At 39.2% G+C, this 12836-nt stretch overlaps 1 protein-coding gene across 1 annotated transcript; it reads left to right on the plus strand.

Annotated features, from left to right (window-relative positions):
- The first annotated feature begins 6947 nt into the window (after positions 1-6947).
- LOC114841338 (mucin-17-like) lies at positions 6948-12416 on the plus strand. The gene is made up of 3 exons (XM_029126271.1): positions 6948-7081; positions 7624-11959; positions 12144-12416. Exons 1-3 carry the CDS (start codon positions 6948-6950, stop codon positions 12414-12416), a joined length of 4743 nt encoding a protein of 1580 aa, XP_028982104.1.
- Positions 12417-12836: the final 420 nt, after the last annotated feature.

Genomic DNA, 12836 nt, shown 5'->3' on the forward strand with positions numbered 1-12836 from the left:
ATTCTATTCATACCCGCGAGGGAAATAAAAATAATAAAACTCCATGTTTATGCACATGTAAATGCGGTGGGGTTACACTTCTGGATAATTCAGTATTGCGGATGTCGGTTATGAAATTACCAGACGTGCCTTAAAATGCTTAAAATCCCTTGCGTGTTTTGCTAGAATCAACGGTGGAGGGGGAGTTATTAGTGTGAGCATGCATGGGGATGTCCATACGGTTAATTAATGACTAGACTCGTGCACATTTGCCTGCCTTGCTGAATTATAATATAATTTGAGTAATTATACCAGCGGAAACGGAAATCGTTGCATGTCGTCTAATTACAAGACATCATATTAGTTATAAAATTGCATAATAATAATCCGATAAAATTTTTAGACTCCAGTTTTCAATTTCTGTTATTTATTCTATTCATTCTGTCAGAAGACAAGGATAGAAATTGAATGTACGGGTATTCTTCCACTATTGGAAAAAATATATCGATTTTAGATTTAATTAGAAGATTTAATTTTTTCTTCTCGCTTAAATATTGATGTCCCTCTAATACTTGAAAAAAAAGTGATTCGAAGTTGCCGCCGATATAGAGAAGAAAAAAAATTATTTTTGATTCTTTTTTATTTTTAGAATTTATAATGTGGCTGGGAAATTATGTAGAATAGTCTGAAACGTAAAAATGCGAAGTTTGACCATCCTGTGTGTATGTGCGAATGTGAACTTTCAAAAAATTAAAGAATTAAAGGACTCAAATGATTCAAAAAAATCTGAAATTTTGTCGGATTATAGGTACTAATGAGACCTAACTCTGTACTAAATTTCGGCCCAATCGATCCAGCCGTTTTTCAGAAATCGTCATTTGTTTCTAAATCGTTTTTCGCAAAAATCTCAAAAACTACTCAACCGATTTCAATTTTTGTGTTCAAAATATTCGTCTCGATGTCTTCTATCTCAATCAATCAAAATATGCATATCCGTTAATACAAAGTTTTTGAGAAATTTCCATTTTCCGGTTTTTCGCTCAAAATCCGTGTTAGCACTCTCATTTTTGCAAAAATCGACATTTCAACTTGTTTCATTTTCTTTTCGTAGTAATAATTGCAACCCGATTATAGGAATGAGAAGTATCGATATCCTTTTATACTATATGAAGGGAAAAATAGATTCCAAAAATTATCAGGAATACATAAAGAGATTTTTCTATTACCCGAATGAGATTGCAAATGACTTTTGTTTTGTGTTGGTTTTGATCCCAAAAAAAGCCTTTTTATTGATCTTCAACATAAATCCTCTTCATTCAGTGTTGTAACTTGTGAATTACGGATAAAATGGATACACAATAAGAATAAAACTGGATACAATTAAATTGATATAATTGTGAAGACGGAAATCGAAAGGAAATAAAATAAAACAAAATAGTATAAGTTAATCTGGCTCGCTAGTTATGATTTTAATTGAACAAATGTCGATTGAGAATTATTGATGGATGGTGACTCTATTGACCTGACCTATTGTCTGGTACCCCGGTACCCCAATTGCCTCGTACCCTGGAAACCCGAGTCATCGGGCTTGTCGTTTTTTAATGCCCCTCAACATCATTTCACATATGTCCTGATACTGCCGGTGGGCGAGACAATCTGGGACCCTCGATTTTACCGTTATATTTGGACTTTGTTCCCACGAGCCAAGCGATTATGCCAACAAGAGCACTGTACATGGACTTGGTAATTATCCGGTGATTATAAATTCTGTTATTAAGGAGAAAATTTGCATAAACTCTCAGATATTTAAGAGACGGGGAAATGATGATTTTGATAATGAGAGCGAGTTAATTATGAATTTTTTGTTCATTCGTATTCGAAATGACGTGAAACAAATATGAATTTGTGACGTCTGTATAAAAATAAATGAATTGATATTGAATATTAAAATCCATCCGTTATTCAATTAGTTGAAAATGAGATTTTTATGGGACGGGTGGACATTTAAAGGAAAAAAATTCATTGGAATTTTATATAAATCATTCATCTCATCTCCTCGGAGGCCACGGTGACAGTGATGCAGGTCAGGTTCATCGGAGTTATGAAAGCTAATTCAATCCAGTCAATCTCAACGGGATAAATTCCGGATTCTGCGAAACCACTTTTTCACTCAAAACCTCGGGTATTTTGGGATTTTTCATAGTTCACTGGGGGGACAGGATCTATTCGAGTCCCGTTAAATTCGAAAGCCAACTTCGGAACACTAGTTTGCCCATTAAAAATAACACCGTTGAGTATGTATCTAGCAACACCAAGCAAATATTTTCAATACGACTGAAAGATAATTTTTTTTGTGGGAATAATCTCATTGTAAATTAAATCAAACATTCAAAATTGAAATCACATTTTTTTCAATTTCACTCTGAAAGGTATGAATACTACCTCTTGCGCCCGAATAATTTCCAAAACATTAAAATTGCAGAAGACAATTTAATGAACCGTTGTGAAATATCAAAATTTTTAATCTTCATTTCGTTTAAAAATATTAAATATGAATGAAATTAATGATAATAATAATAATAATGATAATAATAATAATAATAATAATAATGATAATAATAAATATTGAATTTCCATTTCGAAAAATTTTACTGCAAAATTGTTGAAGTCGAAGAAAATAATTTAACGAACGGTGTCGAAATATCAAAAATTAAATTTCCATTTCGTTAATTTCCCATAAAAAGTCTATTTTTATTCCATCTGACTGTTCTCCAAATTCACTGCAACTAATTAGACTACGGACGAATGTTAATCTGAACTACAATAAATAAACTTTAACTTTTAATAAACATCTGGTCGTCCCCAAGTGTTGATAACCCAAGGACCCGATAAACCGTTTCATCCTGAGAGTAACTAGATTTTCGGACACTTTTACCGAGTTTACATACAGGGGAGAGTGGGGCAAAATGGAACAGTCAAAAAACTGTTTTTTATCAACTTTTGCTTATTAATTTTTTCTTTATTCTTGGGAGTACTGATGAGAATAATAATTTTCCACTCAGTAAATTAAAAAATTATTGAGAAGTTTTGACGGGAGAAGATTTTGACGATGGATTAATTGAAAAGAAAATGAAACAACGAAATCCAAAGTCCAGAGCAAGGCCCAGGAGAAGACCCAGAGGGGGAAAAAGGAAAATGTGATGCTGAATTTCAATCGAATGAAAAAAGAAAAGTACAATTACGCTAATCCAATCAATTACAATCCATTGAATTATAAGACGAATAGAACATTATTATTCTCATCCGTAATCCCAATAATAAAAAAAGTTAAAAAACAAAAGTGAATAAAAATTATTTTTTGCTTGAATTGCGTCAAATACTCCTTTTTCAGCTGTTTCATTTTGCCCCACTCTCCCCATCTGAATTTATTATTATTAATCTGGAGATTTGTCAGATTGATGAACGGACTAAATATTTCCCCTAGATTTCCAGAATGAAGAGGTCTCTAAAAAGCTCTTCCCCCTACCCTCTACTTATTCCACCCCAATTAGTCATGTCTCCCAACCTGTTGTCAACCAGGGGATGTTGTCCCCCGATGACTTGACCACATCAACCAGCAAAATTAACTGGTCGGCCACCGGGTCGCTACAATTCCCGGTGGTCCCCCTCGGTATTTGTCGGTATTCCTCGGTACCCCCTTTCAGTGTCCCTCTCCAATATTGACACAGGTATCAAGGGTACCTTCATCCGCTGTCCCACAGTCTGCGTTTTAACGTGGTCACCGGTGGGGTACATAGGCCAGTGGTGTTGCTCATCTCATCGCGAGTGTTGCGTGCACTTCCATGGTTCAACGAAATAAATAAAAAAAAAACACCAACTGGGATAAAGAAAATACACAAGGATAGTAATTCAGAAGGAGAGGAAGGCCGAGTGCATTTGGAAGAGAGGAGAGAGGATAACTAAGGGAATATAATAAACCAGAATACCTGGTGCGTAAGGTGGATTCTCGTGGAAAAAGCCATAAGATAAAAGCAAATAGGATAACTGGGAGAGAGGGAGAGGCATCTCTCGCGAGTTACTACAGGGTCACTACCCTTCGTTCAGTGGCAAGGCCAACTGCAATATACTACACTCAACGAGAAACCCGAGCACATACGTAGATCAAGGAGCAGATACTGCATCCTTCATCATTATCGTTATCTGTATCTGGGGGTGAATCGCTGGGGGAGGGCAGGGAGTGGTTTAATTGAGGGCTTAACGAGAATGGCAGTCTGAGGGATTCGACGAAGGTGAGTTTATTTGATTTATTTCGATGGAACAGAGGGCAATGAGGGAACATAATAGTCAAATTTTTTAGGGCAACTGTTGAAAAAGTAATCAATGATTTTCCCTACTGATAACAATATACTTTTTAGTGAGTCTGAACGTCTCTGTTGAATAATTCATCCCCAAGTCACGAATGTTGAAGAAGAATTTTAAAAAAATCCCATTCATTTCAATTTCGTCCTAAATTTTGAGAGAAATAGTACTTGTGCCCCTATAATTCGAAAAATATGGAAGATTCGTTTGATTGTCAAATTTAGTCTTCAAATGGTAAAATCGGTGGAAAAATTTTTAAATTGAAGAGGACAATTTAATGAACAATTGCGGAGTATCAAATATTAAATTTTTATTTCGTTAAATTGCTATCAAAAGACTATTTTATTTACTTAGATTCTTATAAAAAGGCTCGAATAATTGATCGCAACCCGAAATTTGGAGAAAAAGACTACCTCTTGTGCCCCACTAATTCTCAAAATATTGGAGATTAATTCAATCAATTTATGGTTATTTAAGAAAATTGAAGTATTTTGGCAATTTTTTCAATTCGAAAAAAAAATTGAAAGTCCCCGTTTTGATGGAATTTTATTGAGGAGTTGAGAAATTGCAATTTTCAGAGATTATGATCTGGTTTAAATAAACACTTAAATAACAATTGATTTTGTTCTCCAAAAATAATCTTTTGAAAATTATAAAAAAATTATTTGCGGTTCAATTTTCATCAGAAATCAATTTCCTACATTTTTGAATTTTTCGCAAAAGAAAAATTCTTTATTTAACTATTGGAATTTTCACTTGAACTCTGGCTGAAAAAATTGATCAGATCCTTGACATCCTTGAAATTTTTTTTTATTATCAAAAAACGTAATAATTCAAGTAAAAATTTGAATAGTTGACCCAAAAATTGCCAATAAAACGTCCTTTTTAAACCGGAAATTTTTAAATTTCACCAGAAATTATTTTGAAAATTCCAAAAATTTCACAGGACGATAACTAAAAGTCAGGGGTAATTTCTCCCATACATTCACCTCTCCACGCACCTCATCGCGGTATTTTTCCCCGATTTTTGAACGTCATAACCCACACGACTGAATGAATCCATATAACGGTATTGAAAACGGTCCAGCACTTGGATTCTCGTTGTGTCCAGTTTCTTTGGCCACAGCTTCCGAATTCATCCCAGCCTTTTTACCCCATAGTCCCCTCGCCTCGAATAAACCGCAATAGCATTAGAGCCCACCACCAAGAGTCCATAAATCCGATGCACTGAGTGACAATAAACCTCTCGATTTCCCTCAACGATAGGCGTAATAAAAGTAATAATAAAATGCTCATTACCTCCGGCAATTCTAATATTAGAATTTCAATGCAGGGAAATGAACACCTGTTGGACTGATGATGAGATTAAATGAGCAATTCATCGTGGGCATGCATCATTCAAACGCCAACTAATGTCCATGCGCTAGCTCGAAAACCGGTTGGGGGCTTGAAAAATTTGAGTGCATATTTAGGAGAACCGCTTGACGCCTCTCTATTGAGGGGGTATTTATTCACTGGGTTAGTGGTCCTTCAGATGGGTGTGAGCGTTGACCCTTTTGAGTGTTATGTTTGAAAATATTTCGGGGATAGGGACTGGGCGAGAGGGAGCGATGAACTCTCTTATCCATTATCAGTCGATCATGACGACACTGATAAGGCATTAGTCATTTTGAATTTTATGGATTATGGAAGTATTTATTTTCGATGGAATTTGTCACAATAAGTCTGAGTCTGACCAGCGCCCGAGGGCCTTTAGCCTAATATTTACATCTCTCTATATTATCAAAATCCGAATCGACTTCTGGGGATAAAAATTTAGGACTAAGAGTTAAGACTCCAAAATTAAGGTTCACAAGGGTGAAAATAAGGGTAATGAGGGGGCGAATAAGGGTCATGAGGGTCAGAATACCTCTCGATATTATAAAAATCTAAATCGACTTCTAGTGATGAAAATGTGGTACTCAAAATTAAGAATAAGCGGGGGCATAGCCCCCTAGTATGATATCCAATGTTTTGACTATAAAACACAGAGAAAAAATAAAAGAAAACAAAAGAATAGATGAATAAATATCTTGATCGCTGGTAGTATTGTACGGTTGAATCGGAAAGATAAATTGTTTTATATTTTTATGAAAATATATTCCATCTATTAACTGCAAATTTACTTCGCTACCTTTTCTGGTGCAATAATTCTCAAAATTAAATCAGTCATATGTTAAAAGTTTAAGTGAATTACATTCTTAACATATGATACGATGAAAAAAATACGTTCCCTCGTTGAAAAAAAAACATAAAATTCGATTGAACGAAAAAAGTTGGTCACCCTGAACTTGTGACCTCGAACCCATTGAAAAAGCCCCAACAAAAGGGAAAATACCGGAATTCTTTTGAATTTGGAACATAATTCGGTCGCACGTGGTGAACAGTGGCACTTGTTCCGTCCCAGACAAGCCCGCCTGAATTCAGAGCGTGTCACGCATGATGGAATTACTAACTACTAAAACGCGTCTCGCTGTGAAAATGGTCAATGACGTTCAGAAATGTCTGAACTATTCATCAACTAACAGTATCGAATTGCATTCGTTACTTTCAGAGTAAAAAAGTTCGAGATGGCGATTATGTTGAGATGTCTGCCCTTGATGGGACTGATGGTATATTTAATAATGAGTCACTTACGTTTGATGGCAGCCCTTCCGCTTGGTGAAAACTCATTCGATGAATCTGAAAGCATAAAAAATTCTAGGTGAGTGTCACCGCAATTTTTGAAACTATTGTGACATTTTCTCTGCAAATAAATTTTTTTTTTATTTTTCCATTCATTTCAAACATTTTTTCACTAACAATTAAAAATTCCTAATTTTATTTCAATGAAAATGTTTATTTAGATGAAATAAGCAATTTAAGGGGAGACTACCATGAGTTTTTTCATGCATTAAAAATTGATTATATGTCTAAAATTGAATAATTAGTGCAAAAAAAAATTCTTTATTATTCGTTTGCCCTCAATTCTTGAGCTACAGAAGTTTTTTTTTCAAACTCACATTTTTTCAAAAATTTTGAAAAAAAAACCTCTGCAGCTTAAAAATTGTAAGCCCTGGACTATTTTCAACATTCTAAGCGTCTGCGGGGCAAACGGACAATAAACAATTAATTTTTTTGCACTAATTATTAGGTTTAAGACATATACAATCGATTTCAATCGATTTCCCGAGACTTTTAAAACTCATAGTAGTCTCCCCTTAAATAAATTAAGTCCAGTTGACAATTATTAATTACTTTATTTAGGACGCGACAATGGTTTCCAACGCCCTCGAAATTCGTCCCAAATCATAATCTCCTGAAGAGAAAACCGATCCGTCCATCTGACCTGCCAGCCTCTCCAGCCGACCTCCTGCGCCCCGACACATTCCAATTCTACACATTCGACAAATCCGGCGAGGTAATAACAAAACAAATGACCAAAAAAGAGATTCAGAGTTTAATCGCTGCTGGAGGTGGTCACCTTCCCCCAATGGCCGTGGAGATCCACGAGCCTCAAAAAGCCGGTGAAGTGCCAACAGGCGGAACAAGAGTTGCGGATGTAGTACAAAACGTGCAGAATGTACTGAAAGGTGAATTGAGCAAGCCAACACCTTTGATCTCCACAATACCAAAGATTCCTGGCCACGCAAATTCCGAATGGAGCAGCATTCTCCCCTCAATCCTCTCCGGTGACACGGAATCCATTCCCCTGAGCCCACCGGAGCCATCACAACCGCAATATCCGGATGATGAAAAAATACCGGTGTACGTGGGTCACCCGGTGTATGACGAAATAACGGAAAAGCCGATGATCCAAGTGCCAGTTATAACAGTAGAGGAGAAATTACCAATTCAAAACACTTCGAGCGGTGATCAAAGTAGTCACGAGGATGAGAGTGGAAGTAGTGGGCCAGTATTCCAAATACTGAATACAATATCAGCGGATATGGTGAGAAATGCCAGCAACAGCTTCAACGATCAGTTGACGGATGCTAGTGAATCTATCGATCGACCACACGTGAAGCCCGAAATTATTCAACTGATGAAAAACGACTCCAAGACAGTTGTGAGCGCTCACACAACTCAGAAACCGATTGACGCCACGACTGAAGAAGTCAAGCATGATGTCATCAGTGTTGTATCCGAAACCCATTCGACATCGATCAAAATCCCTGGACATGATGAGATAAAGATAGATCAGTCAAAATTACAAACTGAGAGACCTATTACTTCCACTTCTGAGGTAACTGTGCTGAAGGAGGCGATTGATCATGATAAGCCAGAACCATCGACGTCTAAACCGATCGATATTAAAGATAAATTCGAGGTGATTAAGCCGATGAAACCGGTACTGTTGAACAACGTCTTGAAGGAACCTGAGTCATACCTAACGACAGCGGAGCCTGTCGAAATAACTGAAGTCGTTTCAACGTCTGAGAAGGATGACTCCTTCACTACAGAATCTATTCCAACGACTACGGAATACAATAAATTGGAAGAGATCACAGTTCCACCGAGAGATGCTCAAGAAACCCCTTTGAACGCTTCTTTATCCAGCAGCAACACCACCGAGTTGCCTTTATTGGAAAGTACCACTGGGAAGACAGCTGAAGTGACTCAGCATGACTCAACGACTCAAGAACTAAAAACCGGTTCGACATCGATAACAACACCTTCGATATTGATGACCAGTACTGACGCCTCGCCAGAAGCAACTGTTTCAATCTCAACCGAAGGGGTTAAACTTGAAGAAGTCACTGAAATAATCAACACATCAACTGCAGAAGAACTTACTGAGAGGACAAATGAGGTGGCGATCGAGCTGACGACAGAAGTTATTTCGACAACCCCTGAGTCCTCAACTTATGCACCACCGGAGGAGACACCACTGCCTATTGAGCTGGAAGACTCGTTATCAAGCATGATTTCCCAGATTTCCGAAGCCATCATAGAACCCCTGTTGCCCACCATGAATAATTCATTGAACATCAACTCTGACGGATCAGTTTTGACTTCTGGAGATGTGAAGCGTCAGGAGATAGTCTCCAGCATAGCCCCTCCAATAGCACCGTCAACTCCGGAGCCATCACCGACTCCTGAGCTGCCCTCAACAACAATCGCAAGCACGACTTCATCTGTCAAGGCAAATGCAACATCAGATGACAGGAATTCTTTGAAGGATTCGAAACCGAAGCCATCGGTATCGACAGAAGCCACAGAAACTCCGATTGTTAGAATCGACATAATGGCACCTGTCAAGACGACAGCTTCTCCAAATTCGAATGGTTCAATGGTACCTGCGGGAGAGTCTCCAGTGGTGAGGATTCAATTAACAGATCCAGTTACGACAGTCAACCATATAATCGAGTCCCTCGCGCCTGAAAGCTACTCAGCCCCTCCAGAAATTGAAGATTTATCGCTTCCTACGAGAGGAAGCATCACTGCAAACAACATCTCCAGTAGTTTAATCGCTGGCTTCTCAAACAACGAAAAATCGAGTCAGAATGTCACGAAAATTACGGATGAAGCTGTCATCCTGGATGTAGAGAAGAAAGAAATCGAAGAGAAACTCGAGGAATCAACTGTCGAAGCAATGACCACTGAAGAATGGCAGCCGACGACGGATTACGATAAAACAATGGCGATAATGATGCAGCAGATCAACTTCGATGAACTTCCGATGTTCCATGGTCATAAGACAGCCCCTGTCCCTCAGAAAAGTGAAACAAAAGTTGAGTCTACAACGGCTGAACCCGAGTCTTCGACGATCAAATTAACCAATGAAGTGCCGAAGATTGATAAGAATTTGACGACTACATCAACAGAGGAGCCTCCATCGCCGCAAACTAACTCAGAAACGAAAGACGATAGCAAAGCTGTCGTAAGTCATCCTGAGACAACCGATTCCCAAGCAATTCCAGCAGTGAAAACCGAAGATAATTCTGATCTCTCATCAACGTCTACATTAATCCCTGCAAAGATTCAACTGGACGATCTTCCAATAGTTCACCACAGATACAACAAACCTGCATTGAGGCCAAAGCCTCCGACAAGGAAAAATATCACAGAAAGTCATGCTAAAGACGAAGGACTCGATCTGAAGCTCCCACACTTTCCATCACTGAGTGTTTACGAAGACGATCCTTACAAGAAGCTAGGAGAGACAGTAGCACCCTCTCCTCGTCCAACAACTGAGATCCCTCAAACCAACAAAACCCTGAAAATCAAGGATCAGAAGAAGGATTCAAGTATGGAGCTGATGGAGAAGCTTCCTCTGATTCCAGTAAAGCACATCTCGCAGTCTGACAAGAAGCCCCCGAAGACAACAACACCAGCTCCGCCAATCAAGAAACACGAAGACCATCATCAGGAATCAGAAAGATGGACGTTGATTCCCCAGAAATCGCCTCCAGCAACAGCTCCAAAGATCCAAGCGAAACGACCAATTGACGAGTCGATCACAGCCTCTCCTGTCCCTGAATCCACCACCCAACAACAGCAGAAACCAACCGACCAAATCCCCCTCACGCATTCGAAGACCGACGAAGCTCTTGATTCAAGCGTGAAATCCCTAGAGCCAGACATCGCCTACTTCGCAAACCTTTGCAACGATCTTGCCTTCTCATTCTGGACAGCGACTAATGAGGGCTTGAGCGCAGAAAGATCATTAGCAGTGTCTCCATTTGGAATGACGAGCATGTTAGCCATGGTATTCCTCGGTGCACGAGGTCCAACATCTGAGAAAATGAACAATCTCCTCAAGCTGGATGACGTTGCATCCTTCAATCCACACTTGATCTTCCAGAATGTAACGGATTCGGTGGGGTTGGCTCGCAAACAGGGAATAGCAAACGCAGCCTTTGTCCGGGAACTATTCGCAGACCGGGTTAAGGTCCGAAAACTACTGCCCTTTTACAAAGAGCAGGCGCAACAGTTCTACGACGGAGTCGTTGCCGAGGTGAATTTCGCGACGATCAGTGACCTAGTCAGAAGAAGGACTAATTTAATGGTGAGGAAGCAGACTGGAGGGAGGATAAAGGACTTCGTCAGAACCAATATTGTCCCCTTGACATCGCCATTAGCTGCTTTATCCGCCAACGTCTTCCAGACAGACTGCAACTCGAAGGACGCGAGTTCTGATGGTAGAGATGGAGAACTCTACTTCGCGGTTTCACCAGCAATACGACAGAGGAAGCTGGTACCGGTCCCGTCGACCGTCTGGAGAGCGGGGATTCTCGCGGGTTATGAACCCAATCTCGATGCCACGGCTATTGCTTTAGGAGGTCCGAAAAAGTTAGTATCCACGATTTTTGTTATTCCTGGACAGCAAGGATTCACAGCACCTGGGGATAACCTGGAACTCCTGGAGGAAAGACTCATCAGGGGGGCGACTCACGATGGAGTTTGGAACAAATTGCTCAAGGTTGTTATTCCAAGACCCGGCCTAGAGCTCCAAGTGCCCAAATTCAGTCATAGGAGTGTTATCAATGCCACTGCTGCGTTGAAGAGGATGGGGCTGCAGGGTTTGTTCGATAAACATGCGGATCTCAAGGGGATCAATGGAGTTGGTGCTGATCTACATTTGACGGATGTTCTACAGGTGAGTTTGTAGATCAGGGTTGCCAGATGGCACTATTACCACGTACTAGCGGTTTGGCTCCTCAAATATTTGGCAAGCCTGTTGTAGATAAATCAGAGATCAAGAGATCAACCAAAACCAAGTTGAATTCATCTTTTCGGTAAAATCATCGAATTGAACTGATGTCTAACGATTATTCTTGCAGATGAATCTGTTCAGCACCTGCGGAGACGAGAACATTCAAAGTGGAAGGCATCACGTCGAAGTTTACCCATCGAGCTCCCAGAGAAATGCCCGATCATCTCCGCAACCCAAGGCATATAAATCCAGAATCTCAGAGCCATCATCCTCGATACAGAGAGAGGATACGGACAAGCCAAGACTAAAACTAGATAGACCATTTTTGTACTTCGTTCGTCACAATCCCACCGGTTTGATCCTCCACATGGGACGCTTCAACCCTAGACTCTTACCATAATCGTGATTTATCATTGAAATAATAAAATTCATCATCGTACCCGAAGGATTTTTCAAACGTGAAAGCCTTCGCTTTAGCCGTTGAGTATTTGCAGTATAATAATCGTAACAGTACTCATCTCTCGACTGATAAACTCGGGGCCTCTTGCATATGCGTGTCGCATCAATTCAATTGTGTTTGGATTAGTATGAATATCAGACATGTGTGTTTGTGCTGTTACGTATGCATTTATTTATTCACCTTCGGTGGTGATTTATCAATACCATCAGAATTATTATCATTAAAAATTTGTGCTCAAACACATGCTAATCGATCTTGATCATCGTCCAAACGTCGAAATGTCAATTTGGGCCATGATTGATGTCAAAAATCGAGACGAAATACATCAAAATTAACATCACACGTATGATGCAGTTCTGT

The sequence above is a fragment of the Diachasma alloeum genome, unplaced genomic scaffold, assembly GCF_001412515.2.
Source record: "Diachasma alloeum isolate Michigan unplaced genomic scaffold, Dall2.0 Dall_scaffold_00339, whole genome shotgun sequence".
Classification (NCBI taxonomy): domain Eukaryota; kingdom Metazoa; phylum Arthropoda; class Insecta; order Hymenoptera; family Braconidae; genus Diachasma; species Diachasma alloeum.

Coding starts and splice junctions, on each gene's coding strand:
- LOC114841338 (XM_029126271.1), top strand. CDS start 6,948: ATGGCGATTATGTTGAGATGTCTGCCCTTGATGGGACTGATGGTATAT. Junction 7,082..7,623: donor GAAAGCATAAAAAATTCTAG/GTGAGTGTCACC, acceptor TACTTTATTTAG/GACGCGACAATGGTTTCCAA. Junction 11,960..12,143: donor ATTTGACGGATGTTCTACAG/GTGAGTTTGTAG, acceptor TTATTCTTGCAG/ATGAATCTGTTCAGCACCTG.